This window comes from Lissotriton helveticus, chromosome 7, assembly GCF_964261635.1.
Source record: "Lissotriton helveticus chromosome 7, aLisHel1.1, whole genome shotgun sequence".
NCBI lineage: Eukaryota > Metazoa > Chordata > Amphibia > Caudata > Salamandridae > Lissotriton > Lissotriton helveticus.
In genome coordinates this window covers 766,606,465-766,628,259 of record NC_136068.1, presented here as the reverse complement: position 1 = coordinate 766,628,259, position 21,795 = coordinate 766,606,465, and the positions used below count along the sequence as shown (strand labels likewise).

At 44.4% G+C, this 21,795-nt stretch overlaps 1 protein-coding gene across 6 annotated transcripts in view; it reads right to left on the bottom strand.

The window, feature by feature from the left end:
* RAPGEF6 (Rap guanine nucleotide exchange factor 6) overlaps positions 1-21,795 on the bottom strand; it is an 885,786-nt gene that overhangs the window by 457,254 nt on the left and 406,737 nt on the right. For all 6 annotated transcript variants that reach the window (XM_078653140.1, XM_078653141.1, XM_078653136.1 and 3 more), the window contains exon 6: positions 1,750-1,893. In XM_078653140.1, coding sequence (XP_078509266.1) covers positions 1,750-1,893 — 144 coding nt within the window. The remainder of the gene's footprint in view (positions 1-1,749; positions 1,894-21,795) is intronic.

The following is a 21,795-nucleotide window of genomic DNA, read 5'->3' as shown; positions in this document are numbered from 1 at the left end:
GTGGGACTGTGTCTCATTCAGCATATGCTAGGAGATGAGTAAAATAGATCACGGCGCAAGCCAATCCCAATACAAATTCATGCACATTTCAAAAACAGTGATAATAATAAAACAATCCACACCCACGCCACACAACATGTCCAGCTTGACCGAGGAACACAAATAAAATGACTTCCAATGACTGCACATTTAAGAGCCGAGTAAGAAGAAAACTATATTGACTTCAGGTAAGGGCAGGCAGATTTCACAGCCGAACATAACTTGCAAGTTTGTCATCTGGGTCAATTGAAGCTTGTTTTTTCAAAAAACACACAGATATAAAAAATTTGAAATAATCTTTGTCCACCACAGAGAACCCTGTGTAGTAGTCTCTCAGCCTTCAATTGTTTGTGTATTATAATTAATTCTCACTTTTACACTCTAAAAGAAAACAAATGTACTGAAAAACACCACCATCCTTGTACTTCTGACGAGCATACGGCCGGTGCTCCTTCACTGATATTTTGTTAATATTTGTTGTTGTTCAACAGGCTGTCCCACAACTGATAATTAAAAAAAAATATACGCAATACAATCCAGGGTCGACAAAGTGCTACTGTCCATGAGCATGCAATTGCATTACTAGGACTGCCGACCCTAACTACATGGCACCCAATGCAATAACCAAGTGAGGGGAATAAAAGGGTGATTCAACTGCGACCGGCACACAACTCTGGAGCTCACCAAAATGTAAGATTTCAATCATTTCTCCTGGCTCTCCAGAATACTGCCTGTGATGCCTAGAAACAGCTCTAAACGCCTCTGTTCGCACCTGACAAACCTACCCGAATGCTCCCGCCATTTTCCATCAAGTATGCCAGCTGAGTGCGCTCCACACCTCCCTGAAGAAGGTCCTCCTCAGCCCAGCAATCAAATCCACTCACTGAGTCATTCTCCACTCAACTGGTGAAGCCCATTTAATGCCACTCCCATAGCCTTCTCCGCCAATAACAAAACCACCACAATCTGCAATGTTCAAAGATCTCAGGAACCCCATCAATATTCAGGCCATTTCACCTCGTAGTATCTAATTCACCCACACTTTGTGCTTACAAGCTGGAACAAAACTGAGCTTTCAAGCATGCCCTCCTTGAAGCGTCTAGCTCCTTCTCATTTCAGCCCAGGGATGAATTATTTTGCCTGGAAAATATAATGAACGGTCTCTGGATACAGACATCTAAGATCGGATGTAACTGGTGCAATCATCTAGTAGCATCCTACTCTCAAGCCTCCCTCCCACACTCTGGCTTTCTGTAGCATCCACCACAGAGCTCCCGAGCACTGCTGATGGAAGATCCAAACAGCATTCCTGTTCCAGGCGGATGTTAAGTAAAAAAGTTGAACCACAGACTTTCCAAAACGCAAGTAATAAAATCACGCCCCTGAAACGGACTAGAGAAATCAAATGAAGATGAGAGGGAGCCCGGAATCAGCCAACAAGTGCAGTTCAAACACTAAATTGCTCAGGTCTCGTTGGTGTTTCATTTTTAACCTCTTCACAACGGCAGAGCATGAAACCAACCCAGCGAGATACTGATGGTCAACAGGATACAACACAGATAAAATCAATGACTTGCATCAGAATAACTAACACAAATTACAGAGTATATTCCAGTTAAAATGCCACTCAAGCTTAAATTCTGATCCTTGAGTTGGAAAAGAAGATTCCCAGTTAAAGGGACCATCCTCCCTGCAGGGGGACGAGCTTACCGAAATGTAACTGTTGGTATCCACATCATCTGTGATCGTCTGCCGCTCTCCCTTCTGGTTGATTCTCCTGAAGCGTCGGCGCGACAGGCGCAGAGTGGTCTCTCTGTTCAGGGCGTTCTCTTCCCCATCTTTGGTGTTTTCCACCTGAAAAACATGTTCAGGCTCCTGGTTAAACATCCAGTTCTTCCATATCAAAGATATCCTGTGAAATCTTAAAAGGTTCATGTGGAAAGCATGGGACTCAAGTTCCACGCACGTCTATCTTCTCAAAGAGTCCCCACAGTGAGTTTCTGAAGCTCACCGAGGCTGCCAGCCCTACGCTGACGTAATTACAATGAGCTAAAAGCCACAGCTTCCTTCCAGGAAACTCAAAAAACTTAAATGCATCCTCTAAGCAAAGTCATTTTAAACACTAAAATCTGCTTCCTACCGGTCAGGCACAAACACAAATGTTTACACTGACATTTCACCAGTCAGTATTGTTTTGCAGACTGATGAAATATATAGTGCTGTTTCTCAGAGTAAAATCATCTTTTAACAAACAATTCCATTAAAAAAGTTTTGTATTCACTTTAATAAAAAAAAGTGAATAAAGGTTTCATTTCCATCGGTTCAATGTCTAAAGACCATGCACAAAAGTTACTCACATGCAATACAAAAGTAGCATTTTAATACAAGTATAAAATTAGTAGTTAACGTGCAAGACTGATCTTATCTGGGAATTTTCTCTATATACAGAAATAGATGTAATATACTATCCTGTAAATATGGTACATTTTCCTATTATCCATTAGAAGCATATGCCCATAGGTATATGTAGGTGTCTAATATGCTCCAAATCGATACTTCACGAGAGAGTGATTGTAGGGACCCAACATCCAGTGAGCAGTGCTCAAAATGATGACCAAAAGTTAATGGGCCTGGGCCTGGGCCTAAAATAAAAGGGGCACCAGCTCTTGAAAACATTAGCCTAGGCCCTGAATGCTTGGCAGAAGCTGCCTGGGAGGGAGTGGGGCTGGGCTTGATGCCGGAAGACAAAAAAGGGGTTTAGAGGCACCTTGGACTGCACCTGGGGGGTGCTCCAGGCAGGCTCTGTGACAAAGGGTGAGCAGGGGCGGAGACCCGCAGTTGGGCTGAACCCTGGAGGTGGAACAGATTTGGGGTCATTGGAAGAGCATAAATCCCAGACACATGACTAGCCCCACTTGGGCCTTATGACATAGGAAGGACTTGGGGACAGGTTAAAGCAGTGGCGCCCCCACTGATTGATAGAAGAGGGGAACACTTGAGAGCAATCAGGAACAACTTAGAGCCAACCCACGCTGACAATATTTTAGCTCCAAATAAGAGGCCCGTCCCCAGGAAGGACAGCACAATAAAGGGCCATGTTAAGAAAAACAGAGGGTACCACCTTCATATGGCACTCTTTACATTGATGACTGGCCTTTGACACACCTGCCTGAGCTCCCCACTACAGAGGAGTGACCCGGTGCGAGGGGACACCAGCTGATACCCTGGCTAGGAATACAAGTTGGCAAGGAAGATCTTAAACATTAGCCACAGGCGGTCCGGGCCCAACTACAGGAATATGGACATTCCCTTACCTAATTTCCTGACACGGCCAAACAGATGGTTGCTGAAATCTTGTGGCTGGTTGTACAGGGTGACAGAGAGGTGGGCCAGTATACAAATCTCAGGGCATCCAAGTAACTTGACAAATAGGCAACCATCTAAGAAATGCTTACTCGCTCTGCTAATCCTAAACTAGAACAAGGGGGAAGGCCCAGATGGCCAGTCCACAGTCAGCAATCATCCAGACCAGACCCAAGAGGAGAATGGATTTTAAGCTAGGAAGACAGACAATTGACCTGTTCCTTTATGGAGACTATGGAGACATTATTTCAAAGCCTGAGATCTGACCTCCAGATGCTAAAAGATGATCTAGGTTAAGACCTTTAAGAAGTTTGCCAAGACCTAAACGACATTACACAAGAGTTTCCATTATAGAAGATGGCAACATTTCATGAAACGAAGAAGTGGAAATGCAGCAACAAGAGGTATATAACCTTGAAAGAGCAACATCTAGACTTCTAGGCTCAGACAGAGACCTTGAAAACGGCTCACAAATATACACCATAAGAATGCAGGTTTCAGAATGTCCCCAAGAAGTCTTAAGCACATCACATAGCTGAGCTGTCTGGTATGCTTCGACCTAAAAGTAGGCCTATTGGCTTTATCAAGGTGTCGGCATATCAACATAAAAAAGCAGACCTGTTGTCAAAAAATGGCCAATAATTCTAATTGCAATGTTTATTAAAGTGATTGACATGAAAAATATTTGATAAAGGTTTATCCGGAAAAAAAAATCAGCATGTCTGAGACTTTTAGCATTCTTCAACCCACAAAATGGGTGGGCAGAGGTAAAGGACAGGTATGGTAATATTAAGGTTATGGGGTGGGTTCTGATAAGTGATTGTAAGAGTAATTGGAGGGTTTAGTGGTATAGGGTGGTAAGGGTAATTTTAGGGTTTAGGAAGAGGTAGAGGTAAAAGGTGGCAAGAGTTACTTATTTTTTTTTAAAAGGGGGGACTTTGAGGGGGTTCCCCCTAAAAAACAATATATACATATATATTTATATATGTATATTCACTGGGGGAAAAAAAGGTTACAGAGACGCTTTTTTTAGGAAATAAAACAAAAAAAAATTAGAAATTCATTAACAAACCAAAGGTTACAGGGACGCTTTGGTTCAGATTTTACACACAAAAAAACAAAGAAATTCAGCAGTTATAGTTAGAGTTATATCAAGTAGCTATAACTTGTGCCCTAAGGTAGGTATAACTCAAGCCCCAGCCATGCACAGTTTCCTAATCTATCATTAAACAGCAAATGTCTCAGTGATATTATCATGATGTCATAGAAGGTGTCACGAGTGATGTAAAATGTGTGGTAACTATCAATGCATGACAAGCGTATAAGTTATAGTTGCATTAGGGCATGAGTTATAGTTATTTGAACAAACTATAACTGCCGAATTTCTCTGGTTTTGTGCGTTTAAAATTTTAGTCTAACTATAATGTACCTGTAACCTTTGGTTTTTTTGTGTGAATTTCTATGGTTTATTAATGCTATTTCCTAACTAGAACGTCTGTCACCTTTGGTTTCTCCAGTGAAATTCTAGTTTTTTTTTTATAACATTAAGAAATATTTAAATATCATACATTAATCCAACTGCAACCGCGCTTGGCAAGGGGTTGGTCTTATGCAGCAACCCCACACCATGCACATCCTGTGCGCTGTAGGGGTTGTCAACAAGGCCTGGTCTGCAGCCAGGCCATAAGACCGCCCCCCCCTCCCCCAAAGGCAGTCAACCTGGGAGGAAGGCGCAGAGTCCACCTCCCCAGGCCAATATCGGCCCGGGAACCCATTCCCGGGGGCCCACCACATTTTGTGTGGGAGGGGGGTAATGTGTCACCTTACCTGGCCCGATTTTGGTCCCAGGATCCTCATCCACCGGGACCTGGAGCATTCGTTTTTTTAGGTGAGGGGGGGGTACATGATCCCCAGTAACCAGACCGTTTTTGCCCCCGTTTTTTTTTTTGTTCACACACACAGTCAATGAGAGAACATCAAATTATGGAGTCTAGAACAAAAGTCTTCTAAGAGCACACTTCCACATCACTGTATGCCATTGGCTTGAATGGTTGGTGAATCAATCTGCTAGGAGCAGATAAAAATTCCAAGAGGCTATTGACCATAGGCTTGGCAGACCAATTCGATATTATTCGATGACCCCATTGGTGATAGAGAAGGAGTCCTCTGGTCTGTTTCGGTAGTCCCACTGGTCCTAATGTAGACTTTGCAGGTATCCAACTGGAAGCTTGATTCAGCAAGATGTCTTGTCCATCAAGTAATTGAATATGTTCATCATTTTCAGCAGGGCACAGGACCTCAACTTTAGTCACTGACTTCTGTATTTTGTTGACTTGAAGGCTACTCTGGACGCCTCCGGGCTATTCAAGTGCTATGAGCAGAGGTCCGGTTTGGCACAAACTGGCTCCTTAAGAACGAAGTACTACAGTTTAATGATGTTAGAGATGGGTTTAAATCTCCTTCCTTCTACAGGCAGGTAGGCCTTCCTCTAATTGAGGCAGACGAATGGCTTCTTTCTTAGATAATTTGTAAAATTACATCCTCTTCTCGAAGGTGGGAGTGGCTCAAACATTGCTAAAGGGAGGGCTTCTTGACCTTCTACAGATGCTCTTGAAATTTGCTAGTAGAAGATCTGACTTCGATAGAGGTGGCTGGGAAAACTGTTGAGCACAGCTGTTTCACATCGCCAAGCCAACCCATGCATTGGGGCAATCTGGGTCGACAATAAGTAGTGGAAGAACAGCCTTTCCCCAATCTGTGTTAACTAATGTCCTGATATGGAGCTAAAGAGGATGTAAATGTAAATGTAGTGGTTCTTGTATAGCGCACGAATCACCCATGAGGCATCTTGGCGCTTGTACGAATACCGCTGAGGAACCCTTCCTGGCTTTTTCCCTGTGAAGTGCCCACTCCTGGGCACCCCCAAGGTGAAGCCAGGCATCCTAGCGTAGTTGGGGCCGTTGTGGAGATTAAGCAAGCTATTGCGCAGAGTTGCAGAGTGGGACCCATGATTAGAATAGGCACCGTGGCAAGAATTATCAGGTCCGAGGAAGTTGAGCCCAAGACCCACCGAGGCGGGAATTGAACCCTGGTCCCAGGCTAGACCTCTGCATCAGGGTCTGCCACTCTAACCATTGAGCCACACTGGCAGAGCAGGTTTAGTATTTCCTGTGAAGCAAATCGTCTTGTAATCAGTCTGTGCATGAGTAAAAGAAGGCAACTGCTTGTTGCATGGGGGTGTTAGGGAGGGAGAAGAGGCCCTGTCCCAGAAAAACTGAAAATAGTTCAGGAGCTGTACCTAAGATTGCAGTCTAGTGTTACCACTTGGATGGGATTCCTTAATTTTACCTGTGTGTAAGTCCGTTTTATATTCCTCTACAGCCTTACTGGTGGAGAGACAAAAAGGTTCTTCCTACCGAAGGGGAGATCAATGAGTTTCTCCTGAGCTTTCAGGTCCAAAGACTTGAACCTCATCATGGTCTAGGCAATGGTGTCACCAAGATTCTGGGTCTGCAATTTTTGCTTACATGCTTCTGTGCCTCATTTGATTTGTTGTTTCCTGTGCAATTGACCACTGTCTGCACTTTAAGACTTTAGGTTTCTCTAGTTCTGCTGGGTTATACATGGTGCATCAAATGAGAGGGGGTGCAATGTCAAACATTGGCACTTTGTGACTGCAACATTGGAGTACATGCATTGGTTCTGGAAAACCACTGTCAGCATCTATCAATGTCTCCAGCATGCACAAGGCCCAAGCTTTCAAATCTTGGCATCTCGCACTTTGTGAACATTTACAATCTGACAGCAAAATGAGTCACAAAGCATTAGCACCTGTCACTGCAACCCCCAGGGGCTGCCCATGTCAACCCCATTTCCTTACAACGGATCGCAATGTTTGCACTGTGAGTCGTAGTGCCCATTATGCTACAATGCACTCTTGTACAAGCAAAATAATACTTTTCATTTCAAAAACCAGTGCAACTGACTCTACAAATGCTACGACTTTCGTGCATCGGGCTGCGTGGTTCTAAGGCTACTGTGACACACAAAAACCTTATGCAGTGCACGTCACCTACAGAGCTTTTTTTGTTTAAAGTTCCCTGACCAAACTGTGGGAGTTTGAGCCAGACTGTGTCGGTAAAGGTGCAGAAGATAAAAGTAGCATTTTCAAACAAATTTGAAAACCTGCTGAGACAAAGTTACAAGGAGAAATTATAGCCTGCAAAATGTTGTTAAAATCTTAGGCCTCCTTTACAAGTTTGGGTAAACCTCCATGCTGTGACCAAACAGGATTTTACGCAATCGGATTTGAGCAGTAATCACTACACCTCCAATTCCTCCTTTCGCCAGCAGGAACGTAAAAAAATATCAAGGTAAACGGCTGGAAAAAAAGAAAGCTTGAGGCAATTGGTAGCATAAGCAGTTATTCTGCATGCTATGCTATGGTTCTTACCTGCTTGGATTGGAGCCACTTCCTGCACCTGAAAAACACCCCACCACTGGGCATCGGTATTCCTGGGTACAGTAAATATCACACCTTAACGATCAACTTGAAATTGATGCCTAAGTATATAAACGAAATATATGACAACTTCATTACAATAATACAATTACTGAAGCGAATTATTAGCCCTGCAGGCATTTAGAGCTCGTCGTTTTTGCTCGAGGTGTGACAAGCCCTCCTGCGGAGCACAATATGGACACATGGTCTCAGTGCTGAAGACACCAGCACGAGCTGGGGAAACTGATCCTGTGGTCACAGGCATTAGCCTAGCTACCCTGAGCACAGACTTCCAACCCAGAAGATCTGCTAAAAGAGAAGTGCTCGGTTATATTATGGGCTCGAGAAAAGGGAACACAACACCATTAGGGATTCTAGGCGCTAGTAAGTCGTCAGACATTAACGGGGATTTAAGTGGGGGTTTATGCAGCCAGCTGCTGGAACATACGTGTTCACAAATATTGACGAAATAGACTAGATTGGATGCTGCTCTCGATTTTGAAGAAGCTCCGATCTTAAGTGTCACGTCACGGCACCCTCTGTTCTTCCCAGCTTCCCAGCTTCCCATCTCCCAGCAGCTCCCAGCCTCGCAGCACAGATTACATCAATTCAGTCAGGCCTCCAAGTAGCTCATTTTTTTGGACAGAATAGGCAATAGCTGGCATGGTTCTGTCACACGACTGGTAGGAGTTTCTACATGTGGGTCAGCTCCCACACAACAATAAACACGAATTGCATTTGAATTTCATTGAAAACGCCTCTAAAAGGTTGGGATTTGTGTAGTAACAGATTTCAAGTAAGACAATTCGCAAACGACATCTACATAACCTCACGAAAGTCAGAAGCCCAATACTCAAAGTTAACAGGCCTTTACTTGCTTAGCTTTCCTTTTCTGCATAAATGTATCACATTCGGAGTCTTCAATAGGGTGAGCGCAGAAGTTTTGTTGATGTTCCCATGGAAATTAACAGACAGATAAATGTTTTGGATGGTCAAGATGGTTTTCGGGATGGATGATCATACTAAGGATGATCGTCCAAGGAATGTATTTCACTTGACTGGGAAGTGTAGATGAGTCCAACTAAAGTAACAGCAACCGAGTAAGAATGAGCTGGAGGAAGGCATGTACCAAGTTAAGAAACCCTTTCGGAGTCTCACTTTATTTATTTGTAAAGTTTTTTATAGTGCTGGCTAGACCCGGAGGTATCAGAGGGCTTTACAGGAGGATCAGCGAGTTACAGGTTACATAATTACATCAATTACAGGAGGCAGGTATGGACATAGGAGAAAAAACATGAGATGACGCAATAATATGAGTTACTAGCGCGTAGAATAGCCAAGACATACGTCTTGTGGGGAATTCAATGCAGAGGGGGAATGGTAAACAGGGTTAAAGGAGTGCAGATAGAGTCAGGCAGACCTCCAAAGGGGAAAAGTACTTCAGGGGGAACAAAGTGGTCAAAGTGAGAGACAGACAAAACAGGCCTGAGTATCGGTGAAAGTATAAGAGGGGAGGGGTTTGGGAGACCAACGGAGGTGTAGACTAGAAGAAAAGGTCAATCAGGCGAACAAGGAGCAGTCCAGCGGAAAAGAGGATAGGTTGAAACCGCCAACAGGGAGGACCTACAGAAGCCGATAGCATTATCCCTGAATGGCGGGATATACAAAATCAAACAAAAAACAATAAAGGTAGCTGACTCCACAGTCCACGAGGGCTGGAAAAGGGGAGGCAGTCAAAGAGTCACGGAGGTAGGAGGCGGGAGAGGGAAAAGAAACACAACTTGGAGACGAGGAAAAACAATGTCCGATGTCCGGCTGAGTAGGTGATGGAGGTGGGGGTGAACCAGAGCCAGTTTCCTCAATAGCTGTATAGGACAGCTCCACTGGGTATTGGCCATGGTTGCTCGGGCTCCACGGTAAGTACAGACTGTTATGGTTTCCAACCAGGGGGGCATCGTTATAGTTCCATCAAAAACACGGGTCCAGGTGTTAATGGGGAGCGCCGTCCATCTCGTCCTCCAGTTCGCCAACAGGTCAAGCGTGGTGAGAGGAGAAGTGGAAGGAACAGTTCCCAAGTCTGCAGATCTTCCCCATTTCCAGCAGCAGTAGTGAGTATTGGGCATCTGTGCAGGATCCCAGTGGTAGGGGAACCACTCCCAATCCTCTACTGAGTACGTCTCCCTTGCCGCTGTGGTCCCTCTCGTAGAGGTCCCTGCAGCCCTGGCGAACAAATTCTGGATCCCTTGCCAACAAGGGGAGAAAAAAGTGCTTTTGTGGAAGGCCCACTAATGGTGGCTTAGGGACAGTGAGACTGGTATAAATGTCCATCACTGCTGTAGGGGATATTGATTGCACCGGCCTGTCCGGAGTGTTGTAGGCTGTTCCCAGGTAATCTCTAATTCCCAGCACTATGCGTCAGGAAGCTGGTGGCTCTAGAGTCCGTCATTAGCTCTCCCCGCTCTGATGGTAGAACGCCTGTGAAGTCAAGAGGGTATAGCGCAGGGCCCTGAATCTCGGAAGGTGCCGCGATCGGTGTCTGGGCAATCACCACATCCGAGGCTCATGCGGGCCACAGCGGGTTTCCACAAAACACAGTTTAATCTCCCTGGCCGCAGCTGTCCACCTAGGGCCCCGCAGACACTCACCACACCCACCTCGAAGCGTCCGGTCAGTTTCAGTGTCGCTCGAGGCGTCTTCGACGCAGCCAGGGCCGGAGCCACGACGATTTCACAGGCTTCAGCAGCACAGTGAGGTCCGATACAGTCATTTTGGGGGCCAGATCCAGTTACAGGGCTAATCCAGCGAGGCTGTATTTGCTTTCAACCTGGCTGGCATTGAGCTAATTATCTGCCGGCGCCATTTTGCACATCAGCTCCTGGAGTTAACAGGGCCCAATATCAAGGTAAATCGTACAATTTATGCAGCGTTTTTTGGCTCTATCACAGCCGCTGGTCTTTCGGTCACAGAATTTGTGTTTTAAGTGGGGTTTATTTTGATGAAATTGAAGATTTGTGCTGCAATGCACCGAGTCTTCACGGAGCTTCAGCTCCAAGCGGCCATTGCAGTCGCCGGCTCCTCTCCTCCTCCTCACTTCTGGGGGAATTCAAGGTTAAGACCAATGGGATCTAAGATACTCAGAACACATATTCCCTTCTCAAAGGAGCCAACGATACCCAGGGTGCGGGGTTGAGTTTCAAAGGGCAGGTATACAACTCACTCAGTTACAATACTCCTACCTCTGCTGGGTTCTGCGAAAGGGGAACAAACTGCAGTCCTGTGGCTGGCCTACCTTGTTCCCAGTGCTTAATTTGTAAGAAAATATGTGCCAGAGCCCTCGTCAGGAGGACACTGCAGCTTGTACCACCCATTGTCCCTACCAACATGACTACTAATTATCACACTCTTACAGGTGTGACTATTCATACTTTTTCAGGCCCCAAAGCTATAAGAATGGCTTGGGTGGCAGGTACGAGTCATTGATAATATAAATTGAATGAATAAACAGCTTTTGTTGTGATCATACCTAAATTAGGCAGGCAGCGCACCATGTGGCAGACTGTCATAAGCATCAGTGCTGACAATTAAGTGCTGCTGCCGAGCACCGGAAACCACCGGCTCAAATTAAGCACTGCTTGTTCCTGAAGGTTGAGAGACAAATGCATCTCTCTCTGCATCTCAAAGCCACCATTTTTTACTCCGATAAACTCACCTCAAGTCTTTCTGCATCACCTCTTCAACAACACAGCAATACCCTGCACAATTTGTAGCGTAACTCTCACAAGATATGGAACAATACTATTTATCAACATATAAAATCATAATAAAATTATTCATTTTCTTTAGTTTACAAAGCCACAGGGGGGAAACACTATCTTGGGCATGAATACTGTAGAGTAAAAACGAACAATTTACGACTATTTCACAAATAATTTGTGCGCCAGAGCCACAGTCTGATCCTGTGTTTATGTTGTAATCAAAAGGAGAGAGGAGAACTAGAGAGGCTAGTCCGTTTCCCCAGTTTATATGTTAGCAATCAATGAGAACGAGCTCTGGTTTAAATTGTTTGTATGTCTGCGGGTGGAGGAAAACCATTAGGTCCTGTGTTTAGTCATTCTATCATCCGAGGTGCCCGTCTTGCTTTATATATTCTAACCCCTTCATTTTGTGGGCGGCAGGAGCAGAACAGCGTGAAAAATCTCTATAAAGATATACATAGGCGCAGACATGCAAGTGCACACTAAAAAGATTATTCAGCAGCATCGTACAGCGAACATAACATTTCACCCACTAATGTAAAAGGTTAAATTAAATTTGAGCCCTGTTCCATCTCCCCCTTTAACGATGCATCATAATTTCCACAAATATTTCACTGCTATTAAACAAGGAACTAGACTCTATGTCTGTCTAGTGGCTCAATTACATCAGTGTTCATTTCTAGGCACAACAACACATATAGAGAACCGCATTTACGAATTGACTATTTCAGACTGTCTCCTTTTAGAAAGATCTGGTAAAGTCATTCAAGAGGGAATACTACATTTTATCTTTAGATTACAAAGAGGCGCAGTCTATTTCCATCATTGCCACAAGCTTATTTATCGAACTGTATAATAGAAAAGAAAACATTAGGAAAAGAAAACGGTAGGTAGAAAATCATAACGGCGCTCGCATCAACTGGAAACGTCTACGTTCAATAGCTGCATAGCCTGGAAGCCACCCCTCTGAGCCTTAAAAAGGCGCTGGGAACCCCACGTTCTATGGGTTTGTTATTTTCAAATGGGAGGAGAGCCACACACCCCCGTCCGTAGCCTTTTTTGGCCCGGGGACACCATCCCTGGGGCCTCTCAAAATAGATGGGTGCAATAGTGCCCCCCCATCCACATGTAGGGGCTGTGGGGATAGCCCCAAGCCTCCCTGTGGCCCCAGTCGGCTCACAACATGCTGTGAGAGCCAGCATTGCTATCACGCACAGGAAGCAGCTATTTATGCTGCTCCCTCCGGGCAGGAATTATGTTTTGATCCGTTTCCCTGCCTGCATCAGTGCAGTCAGGGAAACAGATCAAAAGTTTGCTCACAGTCTGCGGGAGAATTTCTAAAGCTCCGGTCCGCTGGGAGCAGATTTGTGTTTGCTCTCGTTTGGCGAGAGTTTTAAAGATGCTCCTGCGAGATGGGAGCAAACACAGGTTTTACCTGCCGGTGCGGGCAGGGAACCTGAAGTTTCCCGGGGGTGGGCTACCTGGGACACAGCAAGTGAGCAGACTCCGGAGGATGGATAGGGTCCCCGGGGCCATAGAAGGTTCAGGGAGGGGGCCGTGTGCCCGCCTTCTGTTTTTTATTAGCAGTAGCCCTGGTTGATGGGGTCTCCAGGGCCTTTTAAAGGCTCGGGGGTGAGGCGACATGGATCTCCCTTTTAAATAAGCTTTGAGCCCCAGGGGATGGGGTCTACAGGGACGAACACAGCCTGGGTAGGGGGGACACATGCCCCCATCTTCTAAATAATTTAATTGGGCACCAGGGAAGGAGATCCACAGGGCCAAAAGCGGCTCGGGATGGGAGCTCTCGCCCCTTAAAACATACTTCGGGCCCCAAGGGAAGGGGTCCCTAGAGCAGAGAACAGCCTAGGGAGGGGGGCTACGTGCCTACGTGCCCCCTCCTCCCCCAAAAAATAAAAACGTATATATATATATATATATATATATATATATATATATATATATATATATACACACATATATATATATATATATAATCCATTTTGTATGTATGTTTGTGATTTTGAACAGTTTCGGAAAAGCAAGAGAAACCATTGCAATTCTCTTGTTTGTGTATGCCAGGGATTTCTTTGGTATCAATAAAAATGTGCTAGTTTTATGTTTTCACTGTTGCAATCTTCGCGTTGCATCATGCGATTGTAATCAAATACTGTGTAGTCAGGGCAGTAATAAACAACACAAAATGCTTTATTCCAAGATACTGGAGATTAAACATTTGAAGTTTGCTTTTTTTGTTTTATAAGAATTCAACTTTTAGAATAGTTGCAAAATAGGCCTTTTACCTGAAGCACAGCAATTAATGAAACAATTTGGGGTTTTAGATTCCTTCTTTAAAGAAAAAATGTAAGCACCATGTAAAGTATACAATTCAAAATTACATTTCACAACTTTAGCAATTTCTAATTGGACATTGACAAAGTTGCAATAAAGTAAATGTACGACTCACACATTTATAATTAAATAAAAGCAACTGATATACCTGTATTTGACCAGCCTCTTTCTCTCTTTTCCAATTCACTGTCCCTCCTGTCATGAGAAAGACCAGCATTTGCAGGGTGATGCTCAGGTCTGGACTCATCAAAAAATTTAAAGAGCACATGCCAAGTGGAACGGTCATTAGGTCGCTCTAGAACAGGTGTCATAAATAACCAACCGAACAGTAATGATTTTATAAATGTCAGATGGGTGAAAGGCAGAGTCAGCACTACAGGTGTTTAAGTCTGCGACCTGCCGGTATCTGGGCAATGAAGAAATTGAACACTAGGCCTGGCCCGCTCCTGGTTGCATGCATGTGCACAGCAACACAATGATAAATACAAATGACAAAAGGGGTCATGAGTATGTATGTACTTTAATAGAACAGTCTTCACGTACTCATGAATGCAATTCACATACACTTGGCAGAGATCTCCGCCTAAACCTCTCCTATTTGTTAACCGCGGAGTTTTCAGCCACAAGTTCGGCAAATCCTAAATTTTTTATGTAAATATGGGAGTGCTGGAAAATGCAGAATATTCAGCTGTCAATGAAAGGTTGTGGAGTTATCATAATACACCTCATTCCACAACTGGTGTTACCCCTTTTGTCTTGTTAAAGAAACGTTTTGGTTCTTCCAAACTTAGTCCTCTCTGGGTCCTTGACAAGACAAAAGTTGATGGAAAGTTACCCAATGTTGATCACGTTCGTGACAAAGTTGTTTCTATGCAAAACAAAATGAAAGTTGCTTATGATGACAAATTTAAAACCAAAATTGTTCCCTTCAAGGTGGGTGACTCCGTCAAAGTCAAAAGACCTTTGAAAAACAGTAGTCAGACATCTAAGTTCTATCCTGCTTCAAAAGTTATCGGAGTTTCTAAGAATGCCGTGTTACTTTCTAATGGGAAATGGTGGAGCAAAAGAAATGTTGTGGTTGTCAATCCTCCTGTTTTCAAAGATTGCAAAAGCTTAAAGGACAGCAACTTCTCGGTCTGCTTATCTCCACATTTGCAGTCCTCCACGTCTTCATTTCAAGAAGATTTTTCCCTCACTTCTGAAGCTGATGATTTGGAACGTCATGGTCCTTCTTCCTTGCGGTCGGACCTATGTTCGCCTCCAGATGTCACTGATGAAGTTTATGCCTGTAATGATTTACCTGATTGTTCTGCCTCTGCTTCAAATATCATTTCTGATTGTTCTGCCTCTGATCCAAAAGTTGTTTCTGCTCAAGTGGATCTTCCACCTGTTCTTAGGCGGAGTACTCGCAACACCTGTATTCCTGCTTATCTTAAGGACTTTTATCTTTGATTTTATTTTTGTTTTTTGTTTTGGGGAAGGGAGATGTGTGGTATCTATGGTTTGGAGTTTTAAGCAATCTATATTCTCCACTTGTCTCTAATGCTTAGAATGCCTCTTGAGTTCTATACTTGATGTTCTATCTGTTGTCAGTTACTGCCTGACTCCTGTTCCTAGCTGACGTGCTTCGTGTTTGCTGTGAAGGATCTACATTAAAGAACCTTTATCCTACATCAGTCTTCTCTCCGTCTTTCATTGAAGACAGGATGTAACATGAACATTGAGGAAGGGCACAGGGAAGGACATGGAAAAACAAACCTACAAAAGGGCAACAGCCCAAATAGGCTCAAACCCAAAAGGCTCTCCTGTTCGCCAATCAGACCGAGACAGAGGTGGTTGCTATTTTGCCTCAAAGATGGATTGATCATTCTCGAATCCATTTTAGGATTGTGCTGCCTATCCCGGTGAACAATAATAATCAGTCAGTAACTTACCGAAAGGATAGAGAGTGGATCAAGGTAACAATAAACAGAACAGACCCGACATTTCAGAATTAGAACCTCTTTGCCCTTAATGACTCAGTGGAAAATAATTATCACACATACTGCAATTACATAACTGGAACACTGGACTTGCTAGCGCCAGTAAAAAGAATTAAGAATAGGAGGAAAGTTTCAGCCCCTTGGTATAGTGAGGAGCTGAAACTAATGCGGGCTACATGTAAGAAGGCTGAGAGGAAATGGAGAAGGTCTAATTTAGAACTGGATAAGAAAGAATTAAAGTTGGCACAGGAACGGTACAAGGAGTCTATCTCCACATCAAAATCAGATTTCTATGCCAAGTCTATTCTGCAAGCGCCTAACAGTACGAAAGCACTTTTTATTACCTTTAGGGACCGGTCCAGTTCTGCCTGTACGAGCAATAAGCTGGTCACATCGCAACAACTTTGCGATGAGATTGCTACCTATTTTAATGAAAAGATCTCCAAAATTGTTGGAGGTCTTGATTCAAGCAATATTAGCGGTCAGGATATTTTACCCCAGTCCCTAGGCAGAGAACTTCGGGTAGAAACTTCCCTGAAGCACTTTCAACCTCTTACGGAGGACCTTTTAATTAGCGTGACCCAAAGTGTTTCCTCAGGCTCGCCCCTAGACCCTCTTCCACACAGGATTTGGAAGAAGTTTAGGAAAGAAATCTTCCCCTGGCTGCGGCAGATCTGTTGTCAGTCTCTGGAAGAAGGGGTGGTTCCAGAGGCATGGAAGCAAGCAGTGGTGACCCCCTGCGTAAGAAATCCTCTCTGGACCCTACAGTTCCAGCTAATTTTAGACCCATCTCGCTCCTGCCATATCCGGTTAAAATTCTGGAAAAAGCAGTTAGCAAAACGTTATCTTGCTATCTTGAGGTTAACCATCTGCTGGATAGGGACCAGTTTGGCTTTCGTCCAGGCCACGGTACTGAAACAGCTCTGGCAACCATCTCGGCTCCCGGTCCATGCCTGTATCTCAAGCACACAAGAGCTAGCAGATGGCGCTAAACTTACCACCAAGGCGCTGAGGATGAATCTGAGATATTGGCGAAAGTAAAGGAGACAGCATATTGAGAAGCTGATCCCTTTCCTGGCTGCTGCAGAGTGAGAAGTCCGGGGCCGCAGTATAATACAAAATGGCGGCTGCCGCGATGGGCTCATTGAGTGCTCCCTCGCAAAGCGAGTTACTCAGGTTGGGTTGGCGTCACTGGGAACACCTGAGGAAGCGAGGAGTGACCAATGGGAAGCGGCTCTGGAGGCAAGTCGACTTCAGGAAGTCGGGCGAGGAGCTCCGCAAACAATGCGGGAGCCGCGCACGGGGAGGTTTCCTCGACATCACTCACAGCAGGTGAAGTGGAACTACAGGGCAGTGATTTAGAGAGCGAGCAGTATAGAGGGACCATAGCGGGTGGCATTTCAAACGGTTAAATTGCAGATTTGGTGGCATAGAGGACCCGCGCCTGACGGTGCCTGACCCTAAAATGGCGGCCACACCTCTCCGTATTTAGGACTGAGATCAAACGTGGCAACTGAGAACTGGCCAGCTGGGGTGATCCTGGGGTTCCACACAAGTGGTGTCTTGCCCTGGGTGGAAAAATGGGGCAGGGTTAACACCCAGCATCTGGCTGTGCTAGATAGGAGCTACCAAGATGGCCGGGGCCTCACTGCGGGTGCTTGAGCCAGACGGGAGACCTGACTTTGAGCGACCTCCTCTTTCCACAAGATGGAAGATCAGATCAAGATCAGCCCGGGGATACAGCATGCTGCTTCCCCCACCACCATCCGGCCTTCTACCCCTATGGACATCTCCAACTCGGGGCTCCCTCCAGACCTAAGACCACCATCTGTGAGTGCAACACCACCTGAACACCTGGCTGGCAGGAATTTCCTGCTCAGTAAATATATAATATATAATTGTCCAAGCCTAATCGCTGTTAAAATGTAATTGAGTGTATTTGCAATATATTTATCTCTAACCACTACTATATGTAGTAGACCTTTGTACTTATTAGCATTCCTATGTGATTTTAGAGTTTATCTGTTTGTATCTTTTTCTTGAGTGACTTTACAACTTGTACATTTGCAATTTTTCCCCCCTCAGGGCTCGAAAATTCCAATCGACTGCTCGCATAGTCAAGCTAAATTTAACAAGGTCGAGCTGTTTTTAGGTCCTACTCGCCCTTTCTGGCGAGTAGGATAACAAACCAACTTTTGTCCTCTGTCTCTGAAAATGGAGCAAATGTGACATGATAACAAGATTTCAAGGCATTTTTATTGCTCACAAAGTTAATGAGCAATAAAGATGCCTTTAAATCTTGTTATCTTGTCATATTTGCTCCGCTTTCAGAGACGGAGGTCAAGTAGGTTGCAGTTAGGTCGAGGATATTTTTTAAGGTACTAGTCCTGCAGGACTAGTATCATTTTTGGGATTTTTCGAGCCCTGCTCCTATCACTCCACTTGTATATATAACTCTACCCACTAGTATATGTAGTAGGCCTTGGTACTTACTACCATTCCTTTGTAATTTTAGAGCTTAACTGTTTCTATGTCTTCCTTGAGTGACTTTACAATTTGTACATTTGCCATTTTTCCCTCCTTTCGCTCCACTTGTACATTTGCAATTTTTTTCCTGTTTATATCTCTTATGTAACTCATGTAATCCAAAGTCCTTATGTAACGCAACTGGTTCTTTTGTAAAGCGCTCCGACACCTTTGGTTAATTTTCTCGCTTTATAGAATCGCATTAAATAAATGAATAAATAAATGGCCAATCTACTAATGCGTGCCGACAATGGAAATCCTTCTGTGTTAGTACTACTGGATATGTCAGCCGCATTCGACACGGTGACCCATACGGTACTGGTGGAAAGGCTGGAAAATATAGGAGTGAAAGGGTGGGCTTTGAAGTGGCTGAAGTCTTATCTATCAGGGATACAACAGGTCGTGATTATGACACCGTTCACCTCCAGCAAGTTCCCGGTGCGCCATGGGGTGCCGCAGGGCTCTGCGATCAGCCCCATCTTGTTTAATATCTACCTGCGCCCCTTGATTCCTGTTATTAAGTCCTTTGGAATTTACTTGGTCAACTATGCTGATGACACCCAATTGGTGTTTTCCCTGGAAGGGAAACAAGCAGTGTCTATGGATGCGTTCCAGGAATGTATGCGTCAGACCACCAGCTGGCTCAGGAAGAACACCCTGCAATTTAACGGGGGAAAACAGAGGTGATCTACTGTTCCACCACTAGAATGCCTCAGCATCTTCCATTGAAGTTAAGACTTACCCCCGAGGACGAACCTTCGGCACCAGTTAAAACTGTGCGCAAACTGGGGGTCTTGGTAGATGATAACCTCCAGATGGAGTCATAGGCTAATAAAACAGCTAGTGTCTGCTTCTCCTTGCTGCACGTACTTCGGCAGATTTTCCCACTACTGCCTAGTGATACGAGACCTCTTGCAGTAAGGAGCATATTTCTGAGTAGACTGGATTACTGCAACTCCCCGTTTTTGGAAGCACCACAATACATCTTGCAGGGGTTGCAGAGAGTCCAGTCTATAACAGCAAAATTGGCGCTAAATAGACCACTCTGGTCCCCTACGGCGGAGGCCTTGAGGGATCTTCACTGGTTGCAGATTAAGGAATTATTATTATTATTAAATGGAATTTGTAGAGCGCACTGACACCATGAGTTTCCTGGCGCGAAGGAAAGAGTCTGCTTTCAATCTCTCTGTATTGTGTTTAGAGCAGTACATGGATTGGGCCCAGTACAGATGCAGGAGAAATTTACTTGATATTATCCCAAGAGATAGCTCCGCTCCTCCCGCGCAAATCTGGTAGTGACTACCAGATTTAAGAGGTCCAGGTCGGGAGGCAGACCTTTGGTGTTGTGGCCGCACGCCAGTGATATGAGCTGCCTCAGAACATCAGACAGGCCGAGTCTCTTACATGTTTTAGGAAAAGTCTGAAAACATGGCTGTTCCTGAAGGTTGAACATATTGCTTCCCATTGATAAACTGGTCGACGTTTGTGGGGGTCTATTTTTAAGTCTCAGCCCCAGGATACAGTGACAGTTCGCGCTATATAAATTCTCAATACAATACAATGCACACCTACTACAGCCAGGCCTTGGAGTAGGACACACACCTCACATGGTTACTCCCAAATGTTGCAATTGAATCACATAGAAATGTCTCACCTTGAGAGTACCTCCAGCCAAAAGACAGTATCTGGAGAATTCTTTCCAGCAGTTCCCTCATATGCAAGTAGGTGGCATCGTACAGCATAGTGTCAACTCCTTCCTCCCCTGGAAGGGATGTCGGAGGCACATACAAGTGCCAATTCTGAAATAAGTCATCTGACGCAGAGTCATTGGTTGATGAAGTTTTACAGAGTGCAGATCTTTACTTCGGGATCTTTTTTACAGGGAGATAAGAGTCCACTCTTACCTTACTGGGAGGGATGGGGAGGAACCCTAGTTTAAACAGAGTATCCAGAAAGAGTGCTACCAAAGGTTAGCAACTTGTTTTTCTGATGAACAGTTACACCTGAAGATTCCTCAACTTGTGAATAGATACCAAAGCAGTACCTCACAAGGTGGTAGGCCTGTGGAGTGGCTCAGACCAAAACGTCCTGCGGAACCTAAAAGAAGAATGTCTCTCCCGACAGATCTGACTATCAAGGCAGTAGTGCTTAGTGAACATGTGAACTGATGCCCACATTGCAGCCTGACAAATGTCCAGGACAGACACTTTAAGTGCCAACTCAATTGTAGCAACCTTGACCCTGGTGGAAATCACCCTCAAGTTTTCTAGGGGCTACTTCATACCCACAGTGTAGCAGACTTTGATGCAGAGGTATATCCTACCTTATAATCGTTCTTTTGTGCTCTAACTTTCTTTGCTCCTGCGAACACCCCTATAAGCAGTGCTTTCCAAACTTTACAGAACCAGGACCCAATTTTTAGAACCACAAACCTTTGCGCCTGACCTAGCTTTAACAGACATGAGGCGGGTGATTTTTTAATGTAATGGTAGACATGCTTTCAAATGGCTGTGATTCACCAAATAACTTACTCGTTACAAATGTTTGTGTTACTATCTAACAGCAATGTAACACATTCAAGCACGACCTTCGATACGTCTTTATCAGACTATGGCCATGATAATGATCTGCCCATAAAAGTGGAAGATGGTGATTTGCACTGGATACTGGAACACTTTTCAGAGTGGGGTGCTGGCCTGCGGCATTCCTTCACTAAAATGACGAGGCTTCTGAAAAATCTTGGCGGTGATCACAGTGATTTTAACAAATTTTTAAAAAAAACTTCCGGATCCTCATATCCATTTTGTGTTAAAACAAGGCCTGGTTGTGCTTTTTGGAATATATAAAATATTGTGGGAGACGAGGATGAAGAGCCAACAACATACATCATGCAAAATACCAAACTTCAACTACGGGTTTGATGTTCAAAAACACTGGGGGAAGGATCCCAAAACATTGATTAACATTGCTTCATGTCATTGGTGGCGAGGCAAGACACTGTCGCAAACATATTTTAAAAAGCATTGTGTGGCAGTGCATTGTCATTTACAGACTCCACATTTTCCATTGAAATGGCCACCAAACATGCACAGACATACTGATAAAACTATACAGCACACAAATGATAATGTGGGGAAATCTGTTTCAGTGAATATTTAACATTTGTGCATCACGACTGATTTATTTTGATCCTATTGAAATCTTTGTTCCCATCATTCTTAGAAATTACCAAAAAAATGATAAGTTTTTGCTTTTCTAAGTACTGATGTATTCGGAAATG